This window comes from Aedes albopictus, chromosome 1 (assembly GCF_035046485.1).
Source record: "Aedes albopictus strain Foshan chromosome 1, AalbF5, whole genome shotgun sequence".
Taxonomy (NCBI): Eukaryota; Metazoa; Arthropoda; class Insecta; order Diptera; family Culicidae; genus Aedes; species Aedes albopictus.
The window spans coordinates 211276937-211296188 of record NC_085136.1 but is presented as its reverse complement, the minus strand read 5'-3'; the positions used below and the strand labels follow the sequence as shown (position 1 = coordinate 211296188).

Below are 19252 nucleotides of genomic sequence, written 5' to 3'. Positions count from 1 at the left end.
CCAGCCAACTTACAATCGCGTCGTTGCTCTGAGGGTTGCTCCTGTTGACGGATTATTTTTCACAGAATGCATGCAACGGAACTCTCATTAATTCCCCCCGTTTAGGTTTCATTGTTGGAGGTTGCGCCGGTTTTGGCGTTACCGGCGGAGCTCACCGCTTGTGGACACATCGGGCCTACAAGGCCAAGCTTCCACTGCGCATCATCCTGATGTGCTGCTACTGCATGGCCGGTCAGAACAGTTTGTACGATTGGGTCCGGGATCACCGAATCCATCACAAGTACTCCGAAACCGATGCCGACCCGCACAACTCGAACCGGGGCTTCTTCTTCGCCCACGTTGGTTGGCTGATGCTGAGGAAGCACCCGGAGTGCATCAAAAAGGGTCGTCTGATCGACATGAGCGACGTGCTGGCCGATCCGGTTATCCAGTTCCACGAGAAGCACTTTGTAGCGCTGAAGCTTTTGTTCACGTTCGTCATCCCGTCGATGATTCCATGGTACTTCTTCAACGAAGACTTTGTTCTGTCGTTCCTGGCTAACTGTCTGCTGCGAAATGCACTGACCTTGAACTTCACCTGGTTGGTCAATAGTGCGGCGCACATCTACGGCAACCGGCCGTACGACAAGTGAATATTCAACACCAAAATTAGGCCGAACATTTTTAGTTACATTTTAGTTACCCCACAGACGAATTCAACCGGTGGAGAACAAGGCGGTATCTATCGTGGCACTGGGCGAAGGCTGGCACAACTATCATCACGTGTTTCCGTGGGACTACAAAGCGGCCGAGCTGGGCAACTATTCGACCAACTTGACCACGTTCTGGTTGGATTTGTTCGCGAAGATTGGATGGGCGTACGACATGAAGGAACCATCGAAGGATCTGGTGCGAAGGGTTATTCACAAGTATGGTAAGTACCTATTCGCTTATAAATTATTGGAAACTGTAGAGACGAACAAATTGACCGGAAGATATGAAAACCGGATATCGACTGTTGGACACAGGCATGCAAGTTCATCATTCCTTCGTAATCTTCGGCGGGATAAAAAAAAACCGCACTTCTTCGTTTCCTTGGCACAACGTCCATACTGGTACGAAGCCCGCATTTCAGCTTCTATGGGCTTTTCCACAGTTTTTAGGGGGACCGTACATGACCAGCTATCGCCTTGAGTTGTCCTCTCTCCCCTGGAAGATTGAGTCCTGGCTCCTGTTACTCAAACACGGTTAAATATGTGTGCCGCAGCGCTCCATGCCCGTTAGCACACATACCGTGGCTTTTGATACCGGTGCGGTATGTGTTGACCACCCTAAGACACATCAGCCTATGTGTACCCTCGAGTTTCTTCACGGAGTATGGAGACTGCTACTGTCGCGAGCAGCTTACGCTTGCTCGAGACTATTGCCGAGCTACTTGACATCATCTTTTCGATTATCGTACGCAATGCTTGCACTTTTTCAGGAGTATTCCTTGTGGCTTCCGCCATTTTCATTTCAGTCTATCATCGATCATGACCCCCAATTGCTTCAGCGAGTGCTTGGATTTGATCGTGTACCCGCCTGTAGCGACCACTACTGGCTCATAACAACTGCAGTAGTACATCCAGTTGATCTTCGCTTTTGCGAAGTCCTCGTGCGACGTGGAAATTATTTCCTGGATCGGGAAACAACCGGTTGTACACCTTATCCGCTATCAAGTTCCCGTTATCGGGAGGGATACGGTATGGATCCAATAGTAGAGTGATGTCTGTATTTGGCTCCGAGACTGACTGCCACAGTAGCTCTTGTGTGAAGCAGTGGTTCAGGTTTAGCTGTGTAGCTGTGTGTGGCTTCATGGTCGTGCGACTAAGGTCACCAAGCCTATACTCGCATCGTGCTAAGGAGCGCGGGTTCGATTCCCGCCGCAGCTGTCAGGAAAAGTTTTCGGCTGTGCCACTGGGCGTTGCATGCTAGTTCGTTGTCTAGTGTCGTGCTTCCTTCAAAGAGCAAATAGCTCACTGGAAGCATTAAACATGTCCGTGTCTTTTTATAGAAAAAAAAAACCTGCGTTATCGTCGGTTGGCTCGACCTCCTCGCGTGCTTGGACATGTAGGCACGCCCATCATGTGGCCCCTATTTGCCATGCAAATCAGGCACTTTGGTTCTGATTTGCACTCCCTTGCTATGGGGCCTTCTACTCCACACTTCATGCAGAGTTTGCTCCTGCCATAGCCTTTACACGTCCACGACTTGTGTCCTTACTCGATGCACTTGAAACACGCCTCTGGCAGCTCGTAGAAACAGAGCGGGCACACCGACCAGCCAACTCTAATCTTACCGACTGCAGTCGCTTTGTTAACCTCCCCTACTGGAAGCTTGATCATGGTGATGTGCGTGTCTGCCGGACTCCGCAGATGGGTCAATGCACTTGGTGCATCTAGCTCGCACTGTTGCTTGAGTGCGGCTAAAAGGTTTTCTGCGTCGATGATCTCGTGTAGGTTATTACACTGGAGAGTCGCTTCCAACGGCGTACGGCGTACGTGTCTGCCTCGGGTTTGAACGCCAGTGCGTCGCTCCGTTCGCGCTTACGGGCTGACATCACTTTTCTCACAACATTCTTCTTTCCGACCGTAATCCAAGGGTTCTCGTACCCTTGGCACGGTTGGCCACCGTTCCTCCTAGGGTTGGTCTCTTAGGGCTTGGTTTCCCTGTCCCTTGCGCGTTTCGCAATTGACGTGGCAGCCTGGTTACTCGAGCTGGCCATCCTCTACTTCCTTTTTGGCTTTTCGCCCGTCTCTACCAGACGCTTCTTGGACCACGCCTCCTCTGCAGGCTTCGACCATACAATTCTAGACGTAGGGCGTTTTTACCTCTCCACTACGGCTCCGGTGAGCTGCATAGTTTCGTGCTGCATCGACGCGTTGCCAGCAAAGAGGAAGCTGTCCGTTTCGGTGGATCGCTCCTGCTTGCTCGCATTCGTCGCACTCTGCGCTTCGACCAAGAGATCATACTCCTTCTTGACCAGAGCCAGCGATTTTCGGAGCTTCCGTAGGCCCTGTTACAGGTCTTTGATGATGGTAGTCCGCCCGCTAGTGTAGCCAATCAGTTTATCCAGCTGTTCGGCAACTACCAACATCTTTGAGAGCCCGTTCCTGTCATCTGCGTTTCCTCGGCCGGTGATTACTGGCGTCGATCTTGATCTACCCAAGGCACTCCTAACTGGGCTGTGACACTTTGGGAGCGGTGTAATGTCGCTTGTACAGAATTGTTTCCGAATGTGTGGATTTTCTGAAGAGGCCCAACAGAGCCCACTGCTGGGCTCCCGCCATGCCTAGGCTTACTCCTACTTACGGCTTTAGCAATCGATATGCCCCGGTGCTCGTTCACCTCCCGGTGCCAAAGGTGGTAAGTCCACACTGTTGTTTGTATTGTATGTTGCTTTCATAACAAAACGCGCTGCCAACTTCCAGTCGGCATTTCTGAATCATCGCAACGAATCGCAAGCACCACCTCTGATGATGTTTGTGTTAGTGAGATCGGATAAACGTCAGACTCTCGCCTGCTGATTGGCTGCGACGACTCTGGCGACGGTTTCATCCGCGACGGATTCAAATCGTCGCGTTCGATAAGGGGGAAAACCGTCAATATATGGTTCTCTTAAGAAAGAATCCTAGGCTCCCTACTAACTCGCAAAAGGGGAAGAGTTCGTCAAGCCCCTGGACTCCTGTCCCTGCTGCCTAATAAATCGAACACCTTTATACACACCACAGGATAGATTTTGCGAACAGCATCGACGGGCGTGAGATCAGCTTAGAGATCCAAATAGTAACTTTGAACAAACACCGAATAGCCACTCAGACATCGTAGCCACACACACATCTCCTTCTCCACGCAGATCCAGCTGCACTCCCTTACTGATATGTAACCTTGCTTTTTCGCTTTGCTCCGTTCGATGGACGATTCTGAGGGCACTCAAGCAAAACCGATTTCCACCAAGCACACGGATCGACATATCCGTCGATGGTTACATGCGGGAGGTTCGATAGTACTTTGAACATTTCCTCAACTTAGGTATCGAGCTTGAAACAAGCAACTGAACACCAGCATTCTGGTACCAAACATAAGGTAAATAGATTCATGTGTTGATCATTCTGAACCAGAAGATGATGCGGCACAGTTCGCTTGGATACATAACTTGTAGATTTTATATGACAGATTGTCACTGTGTTATGGAAGTTAGAATGAATGGAGATAGCTTTCTCAACCCGTTTCTGATTTGCAACGGCGGCCACGGGGTGTTTATTGAGGAGAACAAAGGAAGGTTACAGAGGCGTTTCAGGGGGTCCTACGAGGTTTCAACGGTGTACCAGGAGATCTCAGGGGAGTTTTCGGGGGTCTGAAGGGTTTTCGAAAGCATTGCAGAGAATTCCAGAGGAATTTCGACGAGATTTGTAGGAGTTACAGGTACGTTTTCGGGGGTTTCCAAAGGTCTCACGTACATTACATGGGGTCCGAGTGGATCGTAAGGGAATTTTGAAGGCATTTCAGGAAGTCTCAGATCATATAAGGCTGGTTTCAGAGCCGTTTTGGAGGCGTTTTTGGGAGTTTCGGAGAATCTTAGATGCATTACATAGGATGGTTTTAGGGGAATTCCGGATGCATTTCAGGAGCGGGGTGCAGAGACGTTCCGGAAGCGTCACGGAGGACTTTTCAGTAGTTTCGGAGCCTCTCAGGTGCGTTACATGGGGTCCAATGGGGTTTAAAGGGGGATTTTGGAGGCATTTCAGGAAATTTCATAGCATGCGTGATTTAGAGGCGTTATGGAAGCTTAACGAATGAATATTCGGGGGTTTTCGGACTGTCTCAGGTGCGTTGCGTAGAGTCCGAGAGGGTTTCAGGGGGATCTTGGAGGCCTTTCATAACCCCCTTGAAAGGCCGCTGCAATGCTATCAAACGCCCCTTAAACTTTTAGGAACACCTTTAAAATATTCCTGAAACACGCTGAAACCCTCTCAACCCTAGTAAGATGTCGGAGTCAATATGACCCAGTAAGAAGCGCTGGACGTATTATACGCCAGCGAACAGTGGGCAGAAACGGGACCGTAATCGGACTTATTTAGAAGCCGCTGATTTTGAAACACAAACTGATGCATTTTCCATGGAAAATGGGCCGATAAATTGAATGATGAGGGTTTCATCCTGTGCAGACCTCGGGAAGGGGTTCATTTTGCCCCATTTTACCCTAAATTTCAATACTTCAGTCTTTATTTAAAATTTTAATGAAAATGTCCCCCTAAATCCGATGCTGGTGATTTTTTGTATAGTAAAGTACCAACTGGATGTTTCTATCTTTACAGTATTGGATGGCGGTGATGGGATGCGATGCTGAGTTCAAAAAGTGGCCCATTTTACCCTATTCCACCCTATATTTATAATTTTAGTGAAAATATCGCTCTAAATCAGATACTGATACTTTTTAAAAAGTCTTGTTCAAATTTGACGTTAAAGCTTTACAGAATTAATTGGTGATGATGGTATGCGGTGGTTCCAGGGAAAGCCTGTAAAGAGTACTGGCGGAATCCTGACAGGAATTCTAGGGAAAATCCAGGCAGAAATAACTAGAGAATCCTGACAGGTATTGCAAAAGAACCCTGGCAGGGATAACAGGGAAAAACGAAAAGTCATTCCGGAGGAATCCTGACAGGAATACCGGAAAAATCTAAACAGGAATTCCGAAGGAAACTAAACTAGAGTTCTGGAGGAATCCTAACAGTGATTCCAGGAGAATCCTGACAGGGACTCCAGGGAAATCCTGACAGGGGTCCCAGAGCACAGAGATGGGAATTCCGACAGGGATTCCAGGGGAATCCTGACAGGGACTCCAAGGGAATCCTGGCAGGGATACCAGGAGAATCCTGATAGGGATTCCTGGATTTCCTGCTGGAATGGCACTGTTTTGATTACCCTGGAATTCCTGTCATGATTTTCCCTGGAATCCCTGTCAGGATTATTGTTAGGTTTTCTTCGAAATTTCTGTTAAGATTCACCCGAATAAGCTCTCAGGATTATACCGGAATTCTTTTTAGGATTCCTCTGGAATTATTGTTAGGATTTCTTCGGAATTCCTGTTAGGATTCCTCCAGAATTCCAGTCAAGATTTTTCCGTCATTCCTGTCAGGACCCCTACCGAATTTCCCTCTGAGTTAATACAGCTCCCCATCTCATCACTGTCATCCAATTTGTCGATTACTTTGCAAAAACTCTATAAAATTAATTTATAGAGTTCTGATGGCAAAATAACTTATATCTGGCGAAATGGGGTAAAATGGGCCAACACTTAGACATGCGACAGCATGACCCCAACATGATTCAATGCTGCAGAGCAGATTAAATATTACTTATTCTATCATAAACTTAAATGAGTGCAGCTTTTGAAGATATAGACGCTATATTCACCAATATCACTAATATAGGGTGAAATGGGGTAAAATACGCCACTTCTTGATGTCATCGTCATTCATTTTGTAGATATAATAGCATGAAATTTCTTCATTCATGTGCAAGAAAATCTGAAGGAATTGAAATCACAGGAATATATTCATTAGAACATGTCCATGCAGCACCTTGGAACCCCCTATTTTTGGGTTCTCTGGGAACTTTCTGGAAAACTCCTTAGCCCCACCTCAAATGCCAAAAAGTAAGATCTGTTCTAGCGAACTAGATTCCCTCGTTAAAGCCCAAACTTTATTTATGCATAAGCTTCCCTCTTTTTATGTATTTTCTAATTTACGCACATATTTAATTTATGCAGTCCCAGCCCATATGTGCTTTATTTAGTTTTTTCAGCAATGGAATTATCTCGTGTTTAATGAAAATAAGGATTGCTTTTTGTTTCCACCTCTTACAGGCGACGGGACGCATATCACAACGCCAATCGCCCAGTTGAAGGAAGTTCCAGAACCAGACGCTACAAAGTCTCAGTAACTAGGAAAAAAATGCCCGTGTGTACCTTTTCTCACTTCAACACAGTTAGTTAAACTTTGTGTATGATAACGTTTTAAGTTATAATAGATACTGCATGTGAGGAATAAAGTATAGTCAAATATTTATACTTCTTAAAGAAAGCTTGTTTGGTCGGTTCTAAACATTCATCCTACCTACCATATTTCAATAAAAAAGCGTCTTCTACGATTAGCATATTTTTCAGGGTGATCGATTTTTACGACGTTAAACACACCATTCGTAACAATCTTGGATTGGACTAGGCTTCGGAAAAAAAAATAATCAACCAACTAACACAGCGAACGCGAAACAGCGTCGTCGTCTTAAGGCATTTTTGAGACGTCGTTGTCGGTCGCTCTTAATGATCTCCACCAGAGCGCATTAAATGTTACGCAACAAATCCAAGATCCAACAACACAAAAGAGCTCCGAAAAAAAATGGTTAACGAAGAAGGCCGAGACTAGATATCAACCTACCTGTTGCTGTTGCGCGGCTACTAAATAAGATAGTTGGAACAAGTTCGTTAGTTAGTTGGTCGCGATCCACGTCGCGATCTGTCCGACCACATTGTTGAAAACAAACACAAAACGGCGAGGCATCCAAGCGTGGTGGTGACCTTGACGGAGATGACGAATGAGGAAAACTAGGAAACCTTAAACGAAATGCGTTTTGTTTTTGAATGTTTTTTTTTTTTTATTTGCTTCAACTCTTTCATCATTAGATTTTTTTTATTTTGTTTAGGGGAAATATGTGGTACTTCAGTTTGTATCACAACCGTAAATATTACATGAAATTAAAGTTTCAGTGAGCCAGTGATTGAAATGTCAACGAGTAGATAGCAGATAAAAACTAGAAACAGCAGATCGAGATTGGAAGATAGAACATTGGAGATAGATAGGAGATATACGGTAGAATATAAAAGACAGAAACAGAACAGAAGATAGACAGAATTTTGCAGAATAAGAACACTGAAAGTAGAAGATAAGTGAAAGAGGATTGAGAATGAGAAATAAAAGAAAGAAGATTGGAGATAGAGGCTTGAAAACAGTTTAGTAGCCTTCCACCCCCGGAAAAGATGGTCCGTAGTGCAATTCTAGTTGACAACTACGATCAAAGCCGACCTACTGATACGATCAAAGCTTATTTTTTGAGCGTAGATACCTTAACAGGCAAAGGTCGAAACGTCGCGTCGGGTTAGACGATAAATTCGTTTCAATTTGTCAACACTGCATAGCACCGAATTCAGTCGTTGAAGTACGAAGATGTAAGACAGAAAATGGAGTATTGAATAAAAAACTACAAAGATAGAATGCTACGAAGATAGTAGTTAGATGAACGGAGATAGTAGATAGGAAAACAAATCTATAAGACAGCAGATGAAAAATAATAGACAAAATCTGCATGCTAAATCTAAATATCAAACAGATTGAGAGGCAAAATCTGTATTGTCTATTGCTTTGTGTAAAAAGAATCACTCAACCTGAATCCTCGTCAGAAATTCTCAACCATCTGTCGTCTCATAGATCAACCATTCACCGTGACACGACCTTATCTCCCCCAAAGGCAAGTATCTAACGCTCGGCGTTGTAATAGAAACAGCAAAGTAATTGCCTAGTGGTTTTAGTGCTCACCAACAGAGCGGTGGGCGATTGATGCAACCGAATGAATTTACGATGTACTTGCACGTCAATAATCCGCCTTCCAACCGCGTTGATGCCGGTATTGCATCCATCGATCCACTAGAGTTAGTGCAGGGTAACCAGCAGCGCAGCTTCAGTTCACTCAGCGTTGCCATTTGTTGACCTCTCGTCATGACTTGCACTGAACTCTCGGAGTCAGCTTGAGCCGAGAGTAGGTTAAGCAAACCGCCTGGAAACAAAAGCACAAGAAGAAAATACAAAATACGATCGACTTGTCTGGCGTTGATTGTTATTGCACCATGCGCTTGACCGAAGTCAAGACGTGCTGTAAAGAAGTCATCTGCAATACAATAAACTCATCTAATTAAATGTGTACATCCAAATATGGTGACCGCTCCCTTTTTCAGCAAAGTCTTTAACACCTTTCCACCAATTTGCCACCAAACTATCTGTAAACGATGTGTACATAAACACAAACATGAATGAATTGCCACCTCATCGGTGCCGGTATCCCCTGCTACTGTTCTTCACTGATCATGCTCAATTACACGAGTTTCCATCTACAGATCTTCGATCTCTGTAGGGGTTCATAGACAAGATTAGAACTCAAATTACCGCAACTCGCTCGATCCAAAATTTTCGTGTAGAAAAGCTAACAGTGTGGAACGAGCTCACCAAGTTGATTACATTACATTCTCGAATCATTTGTTTTCAATTTAAGTTTCGAGTAGACCGATGAGAACCGCTTTCCTCTATAGGAGTGGTGGCGGGTCAAAGGCATGAATCAAACAGCATGATGATCGTTTCACGTACCTACCTCCTCCGTACATAGGTATTACAGAAAGCAAAAGGGGTGCGATGCCCCACACCTACTGTCTTATTAAACAATTTGACCGACTCACCGAGATTGTAGCGGCGCACTCGGACAGGCGATCATGATGATGATGATGGTAATTACACATCGATTGGGTCGGTTTGCTGAATGAGTAATTTTATTGTCTTTAATCACTGTTGTGATTTTTTTTTGCAACATTAGGGTTGAATGGGATTGTTGAGTTTTGTTTAAGTCATTGTAAGTGTTCATGTAAAGTATCATCTACTATGTAACAAGCTGTTAATGAACAATATTTTTTATCTCAAAATATGTTTATATTGAAGCTCCTGAAGTAACATACAAGACTGATAGGTACACAAATTTGAACTCTTCCCTAATATAAAAACATGATACAACGTGCTTAACAACCCATTTAGGCTATCTTATACACCGAAAGGTACAATCATTCGACTAATCGCCAGTGTATAATACATTTGATTAGGGTTGTTATTTGTAATACAACATTAAGAAATCAGAGCATATAAAAATTCTGACATTATCTACAGGGGATGGCCAAAATGTTTGGGATAGGCAACTTTTTTTATCTCTCACAAAAAAGTTCAACATGCTATAACTTTTCATAGAGTGCATCAAAAAATCTCAAATTTTGACTGTTTGTCAACCTATTATATGCGCATCATAGGCACAAATTTGGGCTTGATTGATTAATCTTTCGCAAAGTTAGAACCGTTCGGGTAAAACACTATTTTTAGACAACTCATTTTTAAGCTGTCATATCTCGGAAACCAGTGAACCGAATTGAATGAAGTTTTGAACGTACCCTAACAATATACAATTGTTTCACAAACTATTAAAACATAGATACTTTAGAACAGGGCTGCCCAACGTACGGCCCGCGGGCCGCATCCGCCCCGCGAAGACATTTTGTGCGGCCCGCGGCACGAATGAAGAAAAATAATATTTTTTGGCCCGAGTAATAATATTTTTTGATTTTTTTTCTTTTGCCATAGAAACGTAATTAGAAAATCTTATTTGATATTTTTAGAGTGTATTTTGATTGATTCGAGTTTGTATTTAATAGAAATAATTAAACACTAATTTTAGTATACATATTTGAAGGAAGCATCATATTACTTCCATGTGAAAGTGTATGTGGAATTTTGAGTATTAAAATAAATAAATTACTAAAAACATTTCGACAAGAACTTTGAGTAACTTTTGAAATAAATAAAAACATTCGGAAATTTGATTTTGACGAAAATTTTAATATGCTGTGGTACAGTTCATTTCATTTATTTAGTATTACATCAAATTCAAGATAAAACTGAATCAACAATATTTCTCCATAATACACGGTTCGTGGCTGCCGCTCTCCATCCTCGGTCGCGCCCGATGCTCGCCAAGTCACGCTCCACCTGGTCCGCCCATCGTGCTCTCTGCGCTCCACGCCTTCTTGTGCCAACCGGATCAGTTGCAAACACCAGCTTTGCAGGGTTGTTGTCCGGCATTCTTGCAACATGCCCTGCCCACCGTATCCTTCCGGCTTTGGCCACCTTCTGGATGCTGGGTTCGCCGTAAAGTGCAGCGAGCTCGTGGTTCATCCTTCTCCGCCACACGCCGTTCTCCTGCACACCGCCGAAGATCGTTCTTAGCACGCGTCGCTCGAAAACTCCGAGTGCTTGTAGGTCCTCCTCGAGCATGGTCCATGTCTCGTGCCCGTAGAGGATCACCGGTCTTATTAGCGTTTTGTACATGGTGCATTTGGTGCGTGGGTGAATCTTTTTCGACCGCAGTTTCTTCTGGAGCCCGTAGTAGGCCCGACTTCCGCTGATGATGCGCCTCCGAATTTCACGGCTCACGTTGTTGTCAGCCGTCAGTAAGGATCCGAGGTAGACGAATTCCTCCACCACCTCGAAAGTATCCCCGTCTATCGTAACATTACTACCCAGACGGATCCGGTCGTTTTCGGTTCCGCCTACCAGCATGTACTTTGTTTTTGAGGCATTCACCACCAGTCCGACTTTGCTGCTTCGCGTTTCAGGCGGGTGTACAGTTCTGCCACCGTTCCAAATGTTCTAGCGATAATGTCCGCAAAGCACACAAATTGACCGGATTTTGTGAAAATCGTTCCCCGGCTGTTGAGCCCGGCTCGTCGCTGTGGTACAGTACGGAAACATTTTAAGCATTCAGTATAGAATTCTGTTTTATGAACGCCATTGTATCTTTCTTAATACTGAAGTCGAAGAGAGAGTAGGCATTGCCGCGGAAAGACGCATCTTGTTTTATGTGTCACGTTATTTTTCGAAATCTCGTTTTTCGCGATTCGGCTGATTGTTCGATGGGTACTTGGCCACGCAAATTCCGATTCGCGAGTGATTTTTGGTAATTTCAGTGACTTGTTTTGTGGTTCCGTGTAATTTACCTGAGAAGTTATAAAGTGACGGAAAGTAAAAAAAACCTCTGAAAAACAGTTCGTTGAAATGGCTATTTCTGGAGACTTTGAAGGAAGAAACTGGAGTGATGGGAATTATTTTGTGAAGGTTCGTTGTGTGGAGCTCCTGGTTCTACCATAGAATAGAGATTTAGTGATTTAGTGGGTTGAATGTAAACCAATTACATATCAAAATGATCTCAATATTTCAAGTAGAGAAAATCGATCTGAATTCTCGGGAAAATGAAGCAATCAAAGACTTCAGTAAAAAAGTATTGTGCAAAGAAAAATGATCGACCATGTTGCTTTGTGAATGCATTTAAAAAATATCCTTTAGTTGGAGGGGTTGGCTCAGAGTGATCAAACCATGAAATAATTGCAGACGCAAACAAATCGTGTGACGTTTTAAAATAGTATGAAATACTCGAAAATGAACCGATTGCTATGATGTGCATTTCTGTACTTAAGGGATTTTTCAATTCGGCCGGCTAAAATTAGTGAAATACAGTAAAACCTCCATGAGTCGATATTGAAGGGACCATCGACTCAAGGAAATATCGAGTAGTGGAACAAAAATCCTTTGGGAAGCTTTCTGGGGGGACCATCATAGTAACCCAGAAATTATTTTTCAGTATGGAAAAAATTACCTCCATGAGTCGATATCGAGTCAAGGAACATCGACTCATGGAGGTTCGACTGTAGCTTTTCAATTCGAGAAACAGTTAAAATATTGTTGTCTGTGATGTTCAATGAAATGCTCGTCATTGTGGATACGTGATTCGTGGTAAACAATGAAAAACGGGTTTTCAAGTATTGTGTTGTTACTTGTTGTGCATCGTCGTATATGGGGTAGCATCGTAACTAATCGATTACGTTAGCCATTGGGTGCGATCGTCCGGCGATATCAAACTTGGTAAGATCTTTCCGATTTATAATTTGTACATTATATTGATGTATTTCCATATCTCTTAATTCGCTATTTTCACCATCCTGTCATCTATTGGAAGCCGTTTCAGTTCTGGACGCTTTCTAAGTTGATGATAAGATCTATTAAATGCTTGCAAGGACTTGACCAGGTGTGTGGGGATGAGGTGCTCCATGCTATTGTAGATAGTAGCGAAATCTACAATAGTAACGGATATGCTCATCTTTGCAACTCCATCCACGATTTGTGCAAGTATTCGTGCTATGCTATGCTATGCTATGCTATGCCATTGTATCTTTCTTAATACTCCGACAAACTCCAGTATCCTGCAAGAATTTTGAAAAAAAAAATAAAAAAAAATATGAAGGAATTCCAGTGCTTATTGAATATATTCTGAAACGTGTAGATAAAAAGTAGTTTCCTTATCATCTTTAGAATTGTATTTTTTTCGGGTTGAAGCCATTTTTTAAGTCATTATCTTGACAAGCAAAGTTAAGAAAATTAATAAAAAAATAATGTATAACCGTCGAATTATTTTTTTTTTGCCCGTCAACTGATTTGTAGTGTAACCTGTGGCCCGCGGCCGCGAAAGGTTGGGCAGGCCTGTTTAAGAATGTTGAAAAAAGTTACAATGAATTAACACTTTTTGGATTTTTTTCGAAAAAATGTAATTTTTTACGTCAACGTCAATAAATTTTAGTGTTGATGTCCAAAGATTTTCCACTTCTGTTCTCAAGTTATCTTTAATCAGATATATTAGAGCCAATTTAGATTAAAGGAAGAACACATTTAGTAATTTTTGTGTGGTATTTTATATTTGACTAATTTTCCTCTATATGGGTAAAATTTTCAACCCGGTATAACTTAATTCGCCATGAGAAAATATTAAATTTTATAACGTTGTATTAAGTATCAAAATATTGTTGAAAAACGTTAGAAAATTCATTCAATTCGGTTCACTGGTTTCCAAGATATGACAGCTCAAAAATAAGTTGTCTGAAAAATAGTGTTTTATCCGAACGATTCTAACTACGCGTAAATCTATTCAATCGAGCCCAAATTTGTACCAATGATGCACATATAACAGGTTGATAAACAGTCAAAATTTGAGATTTTTTTGATACACTCTATGAAAAGTTACAGTATGTAAAATTTTTTTGTGGGAGAAAAAAAGTTGCCTATACCAAACATTTTGGCCACCCCCTGTACGCTGGTTACAAACAATTGAAAAACTGTCACTCATCTTACCTCTCTTTTATTTCAGATTTTAAAAAAGATATTACACACTCTATGCTGAATTTTGCTTACATTCCTGTATTCGGTAATTAACAATTTGCACTCTGAATACCGTAATCCGGGGTATCATTGATCAGCGGGGTAACATTGATCGGCTTGACCCACCTCAGGAAATGTTCAAACATACATTGAATCAGTTTCTGCTATCGAATGGTATATCGTAATCTGCTATCATTTAGCTATTAAATGACATGCAATTCATGAAAATTGAATTTCATAAACATTGAAATAAATCGATTTTTCCATAAATGTGATTCGTAACGCAATGAGATACATTGTCAAACATTCATGCTTGGCGTGAATACTAGATACAATATGATGTTTGAAATCACTGTATTACTTTAATATGATATCCTAGAGTTGGATTTAATAAACGAAACTTTTATGAAAATGCTCTTTTTCAGTAAAATATACGATTTATTAAAAATCGGCTATCAATTCCTTAAGCCATTGCCTATTTTTAGGCGTTAGTCGTGGTTTACAGAATATTAATCCTAAAATAACTTAAAAATTACATAATTTGTAAGAATTTGAACAAAATATTCGAAATCAGCGACCCCGAATTTAGTAAGTAAGGGTATTTTCAACACAAATGAACATTGATCACTGACATGATCAATGTTACCCCAAATCAACAAAATCAAAAATTAGATTAAAAAACTATTTAAACATGTTTTAAAGTTTTACAATACTTTTTCGAGTAGCTTAACACATACTCAGAGGGCCAGTACTTGTTTTGAAAATATAAAACATGTAACGTTTGCTTTAACAAGAGAATTATTCAAGAAAGAGCGAAAATTCTGATCAATGTTACCCCGGATTACGGTACGTAAAATGTTGCATTGGGGTTTTGTACCATTTGGGCAGGTGTACCTGTTTTGGGCACTTGCGGCTATAAGTTAATTTTATACCTAATATCCTCATTTTTGGCATACGGTGAGATAGATACGTACAGTATTTGCCCAGAAGGTTAATGCCACCCCTTGGTCCTTGGTCCTTCCTGGGATGGAACACAGGTATTAACTCTGTGTCCTGGTGCTAGTGCCTAGGCTTAAGCGCCTTTACTCGCTCGATAGGTACGTACAGTGTTTACCCCTATGCAAAAATTGAAACAATTTGGCATGAAATTGAGTTAGTTATAGTGGCAAGTACCCAAAATACCTGCCCAAATGATATAAGACCCTAAGTAGTTCCAAGTCAAAATTGTGAACTAGTTTCATCAAAGCAAGCCGTAGTCTTCAAGGGTGAGAATTTTGCATGAAAATCAGCAATTGGGTTCTTTAGGAGTAACCAGAAGAACATGACCATTCGTAGCACCTTTTTCCAGCGCAGCCTCCCGTATCGTTACACCTGAAGATCACCACAACAAACGGAATCGCAAATCGACCACGTTCTGATTGATGGACGGCACTTCTCCGACATTATCGACGTCAGGACCTATCGTGGCGCTAATATCGATTCTGATCACTACCTAGTGATGGTTAAACTGCGCCCAAAACTTATTAACGTTATTAACAATGTACAACACTGGTGGCCGCCCCAGTACGATCTAGAGCGACTGAAGCAACCGGATGTCGCCACCGCATACGCGCAGAATCTCGAGACAGCGTTGCCGGACGAGGGTGTGCTCGATGTGGCCCCTCTAGAGGACTGCTGGAGTACAGTCAAAGCAGCCATCAACAACGCAGCCGAGAGCACTATCGGGTACGTAGAACGGAGTCGACGAAACGATTGGTTCGATTAGGAGTGCAGAGCAGTTCTGGAGGAGAAGGATGCAGCGCGGGCGGTAATGCTGCTGCATGGAACCCGACAGAATGTGGAGCGATACAGACAGAAGCGGAAGCAGCAGACCCGTCTCTTCCGGGAGAAAAAGCGCCGCCTGGAAGAAACGGAGTGCGAGGAGATGGAACTGCTGTGCCGTTCACAAGAAACACGTAAGTTCTACCAGAAGCATCCCGCAAAGGCTACGTGCCGCAAGCCGAAATTTGCAGGGATAAGGACGAGAGCCTCCTGACGGACAGACGTGAGGTGATCGAGAGGTGGAAGCAGCACTTCGACGAGCACCTGAATGGCGAAGAGAATGTAGACAAGGAGGACCAAGACAGCGGAGGAAATGACTATGTTGGTGCAGCAGAGGACGGGAACGAACCAACTCCCACGCTGAGGGAAGTTAAGGATGCCATCCACCAGCTCAAAAACAACAAAGCAGCTGGTAAGGACGGTATCGTAGCAGAACTCATCAAGATGGGCCCGGAAAAGTTGGCCAGCTGTCTGCTCCAGTTAGTAGTCAAGATCTGGGAAACCGAACAGCTACCGGAGGAGTGGAAGGAAGGGATAATCCTCCCATCCACAAGAAAGGCGACAAGTTAATGTGTGAGAACTTTCGAGCGATCACCATTTTGAATGCCGCCTACAAAGTGCTATCCCAGATCATCTTCCGTCGTCTTTCACCTAAAGTAAATGAGTTCGTGGGAAGTTATCAAGCCGGTTTCATCAACGGCCGGCCGACAACGGACCAGATCTTCACCGTACGGCAAATCCTCCAGAAATGCCGTGAATACCAGGTCCCAACGCACCACCTGTTCATCGACTTCAAAGCGGCATACGACAGTATCGACCGCACAGATCTATGGAAAATCATGGACGAGAACAGCTTTCCCGGGAAGCTTACCAGACTGATAAGAGCAACGATGGACGGTGTGCAGAACAGCGTAAGGATTTCGGGTGAACTATCCAGTTCATTCGAATCTCGACGGGGACTACGACAAGGTGATGGGCTTTCCTGCCTACTATTCAACATCGCCCTGGAAGGTGTTATGCGACGAGCCGGGCTCAACAGCCGGGGTACGATCTTCCAAATCCGGCCAATTTGTCTGTTTTGCGGATGACATGGATATTATTGCTAGAACATTTGGAACGGTGGCAGAACTGTACAACCGCCTGAAACGCGAAGCAGCAAAGGTCGGACTGGTGGTGAATGCGGCTAAGATAAAGGACATGCTGGTAGGTGGAACTGAGCGAGACAGGACAAGCCTTGGCAGCAATGTTACGATAGACGGGGATACTTTCGAGGTGGTAGAAGAATTCGTCTACCTCGGTTCCTTGCTAACGGCTGACAATAACGTGAGCCGTGAAATACGAAGGCGCATCATCAGTGGAAGTCGTGCCTACTATGGGCTCCAAAAGAAACTGCGGTCAAAAAAGATTCACCCCGCACCAAATGTACCATGTACAAGACGTTAATAAGACCGGTGGTTCTCTACGGACACGAGACATGGACGATGCTCGAGGAGGACCTGCAAGCACTCGGAGTTTTCGAGTGACGGGTGCTAAGGACGATCTTCGGCGGTGTGCAGGAGAACTGTGTGTGGCGGAGAAGGATGAACCACGAGCTCGCTGCACTTTACGGCGAACTCAGCATCCAGAAAGTGGCCAAAGCCGGAAGGATACGATGGGCAGGGCATATTGCAAGAATGCCGGACAACAACCCTGCAAAGTTGGTGTTTGCTAACCATCCGGTTGGTACAAGAAGGCGTGGAGCGCAGAGAGCACGATGGGCGAACCAGGTGGAGCGTGATCTGGCGAGTGTTGGGCGTGACCGACGTTGGAGAGCTGCAACTGCAAATCGAGTATTATGGCGGCAAATTGTTGATTCAGTATTATCATGAATTTGATGTTAACTAAATAAATGAGGAGTTACCAGATTACCGAACTCGTGCCATCTTTCAGACACATCTAATGTCCTTTTTAAGACACATCTCGTGCCATCTTTCAGACACATCTAATATCCTCTTGTAACCGTTGGTTCCAAATTGGACTTAAAGCTCCGCCACAAGATTTATTTATATTTCCAATTTTCTTTACCGAATTCATCCAACGGGCTATCGTACTCAAACTATTTGATCTGTTTGCAACCGGAGACTGTACTTTGCGTTGTCCAGGGTTGAAGGCAGAAATTGGTTTAATGGGGTGCTTTCCTTGGCGAAAAAGCGTACGAGAAATTGTCATGGTTTAATTATTTACCTGGTTAACTCTATGGTAAAGTTTAAAAAAAAAGCAAAAAAAAGGGCCAACGGCTGATCTGTGGTTACTCAGCAACATCTCGCTACATCTGTGTACAATTAGCGTTTTCATCACGTGTTGACCAAGAAGAAGTTTTACACTTACAAGTGTGTAATATTAATCAAATCAAAGCAAATCAGAAAGATCTCACCGGTTTGTCTGATTATCGTCAAAAAGATGCTGCAACGGTTGCACGTCAATCCTGATCCCCAACAAACCATCGGCAACATCCTAAAGAGCCAGAGTTTTCGGAATCCACTTGATATTCCATCAGGACGCTACACAATAAATCTTCAATCAATCCTACAATCAACTCGCGCACTGTAAGCTTCTTGCTTTGTATCCTCAGCTCAACAAAATAGGATTTCCAAACTCGATTCTAATTTTCCGATATATTTTCGTCGTAAGTTTCGCCGTACAAATAAAAATTCACGAGAACGAAAAAAACGATGACAGAAAAAATTGAATGCACGTCCGTGCCACCGTAAATTTATTAAAACATATGTGAGTAAAATATGTATTTATTAAAAAACTCAGTCCAAATTTGCAAAAAATACGTATGGAAATACGTGCTGATAGGTCGCCAAATTCTTTAAAACTCAAAAGTGGGTCGCAAGCTGAAAACGCTTGAGAACCTCTGGTGTACATATTGTAAAGTTAAAATTAATGTCTATTTTGTGGTAAAATCGTTAATAATTAAGTGTTGTTTCGTTCTAATCTTATACATATGTCATTGAAATTATGCAAATTATGTTTAAAATACACCACAGAAAATATTACATAAAAGTAGTAAAACGTTCACGAAGATAGTACGGTTAGTGATTTTGGACTAGTGCTATATAAAATGAACCTAAAACTAATATGTGAAATTTCCAACAGCTTTGAACGTAAACAGTATTGTGAAGATACACAGAAGATAAAATTAAACAGTAAACCCACCTTCTTTTCTGCGAAGTGAGGTTCACCGCAACAACGGCGTTTGTGAATGTTGTTGGTCAGTCTCAGATTTTCTATGATGTTCATATGTGCTTAAAATGTTCAATGTTACTGTTGATAGACTGCCTTTAGAACAGTGGAGACAT

General features: G+C 42.9%; 1 protein-coding gene across 1 annotated transcript in view; it reads left to right on the top strand.

The window, feature by feature from the left end:
• The window catches only part of LOC109430354 (acyl-CoA Delta-9 desaturase-like), a 29252-nt gene extending 19574 nt beyond the window's left edge, over positions 1-9678 (top strand). The window contains exons 2-4 of the mRNA XM_062846195.1: positions 106-628; positions 690-913; positions 6887-9678. Of these exons, the coding sequence (XP_062702179.1) occupies positions 106-628; positions 690-913; positions 6887-6963 (824 nt within the window). The 3' untranslated portion in view covers positions 6964-9678. The remainder of the gene's footprint in view (positions 1-105; positions 629-689; positions 914-6886) is intronic.
• Positions 9679-19252: the final 9574 nt, after the last annotated feature.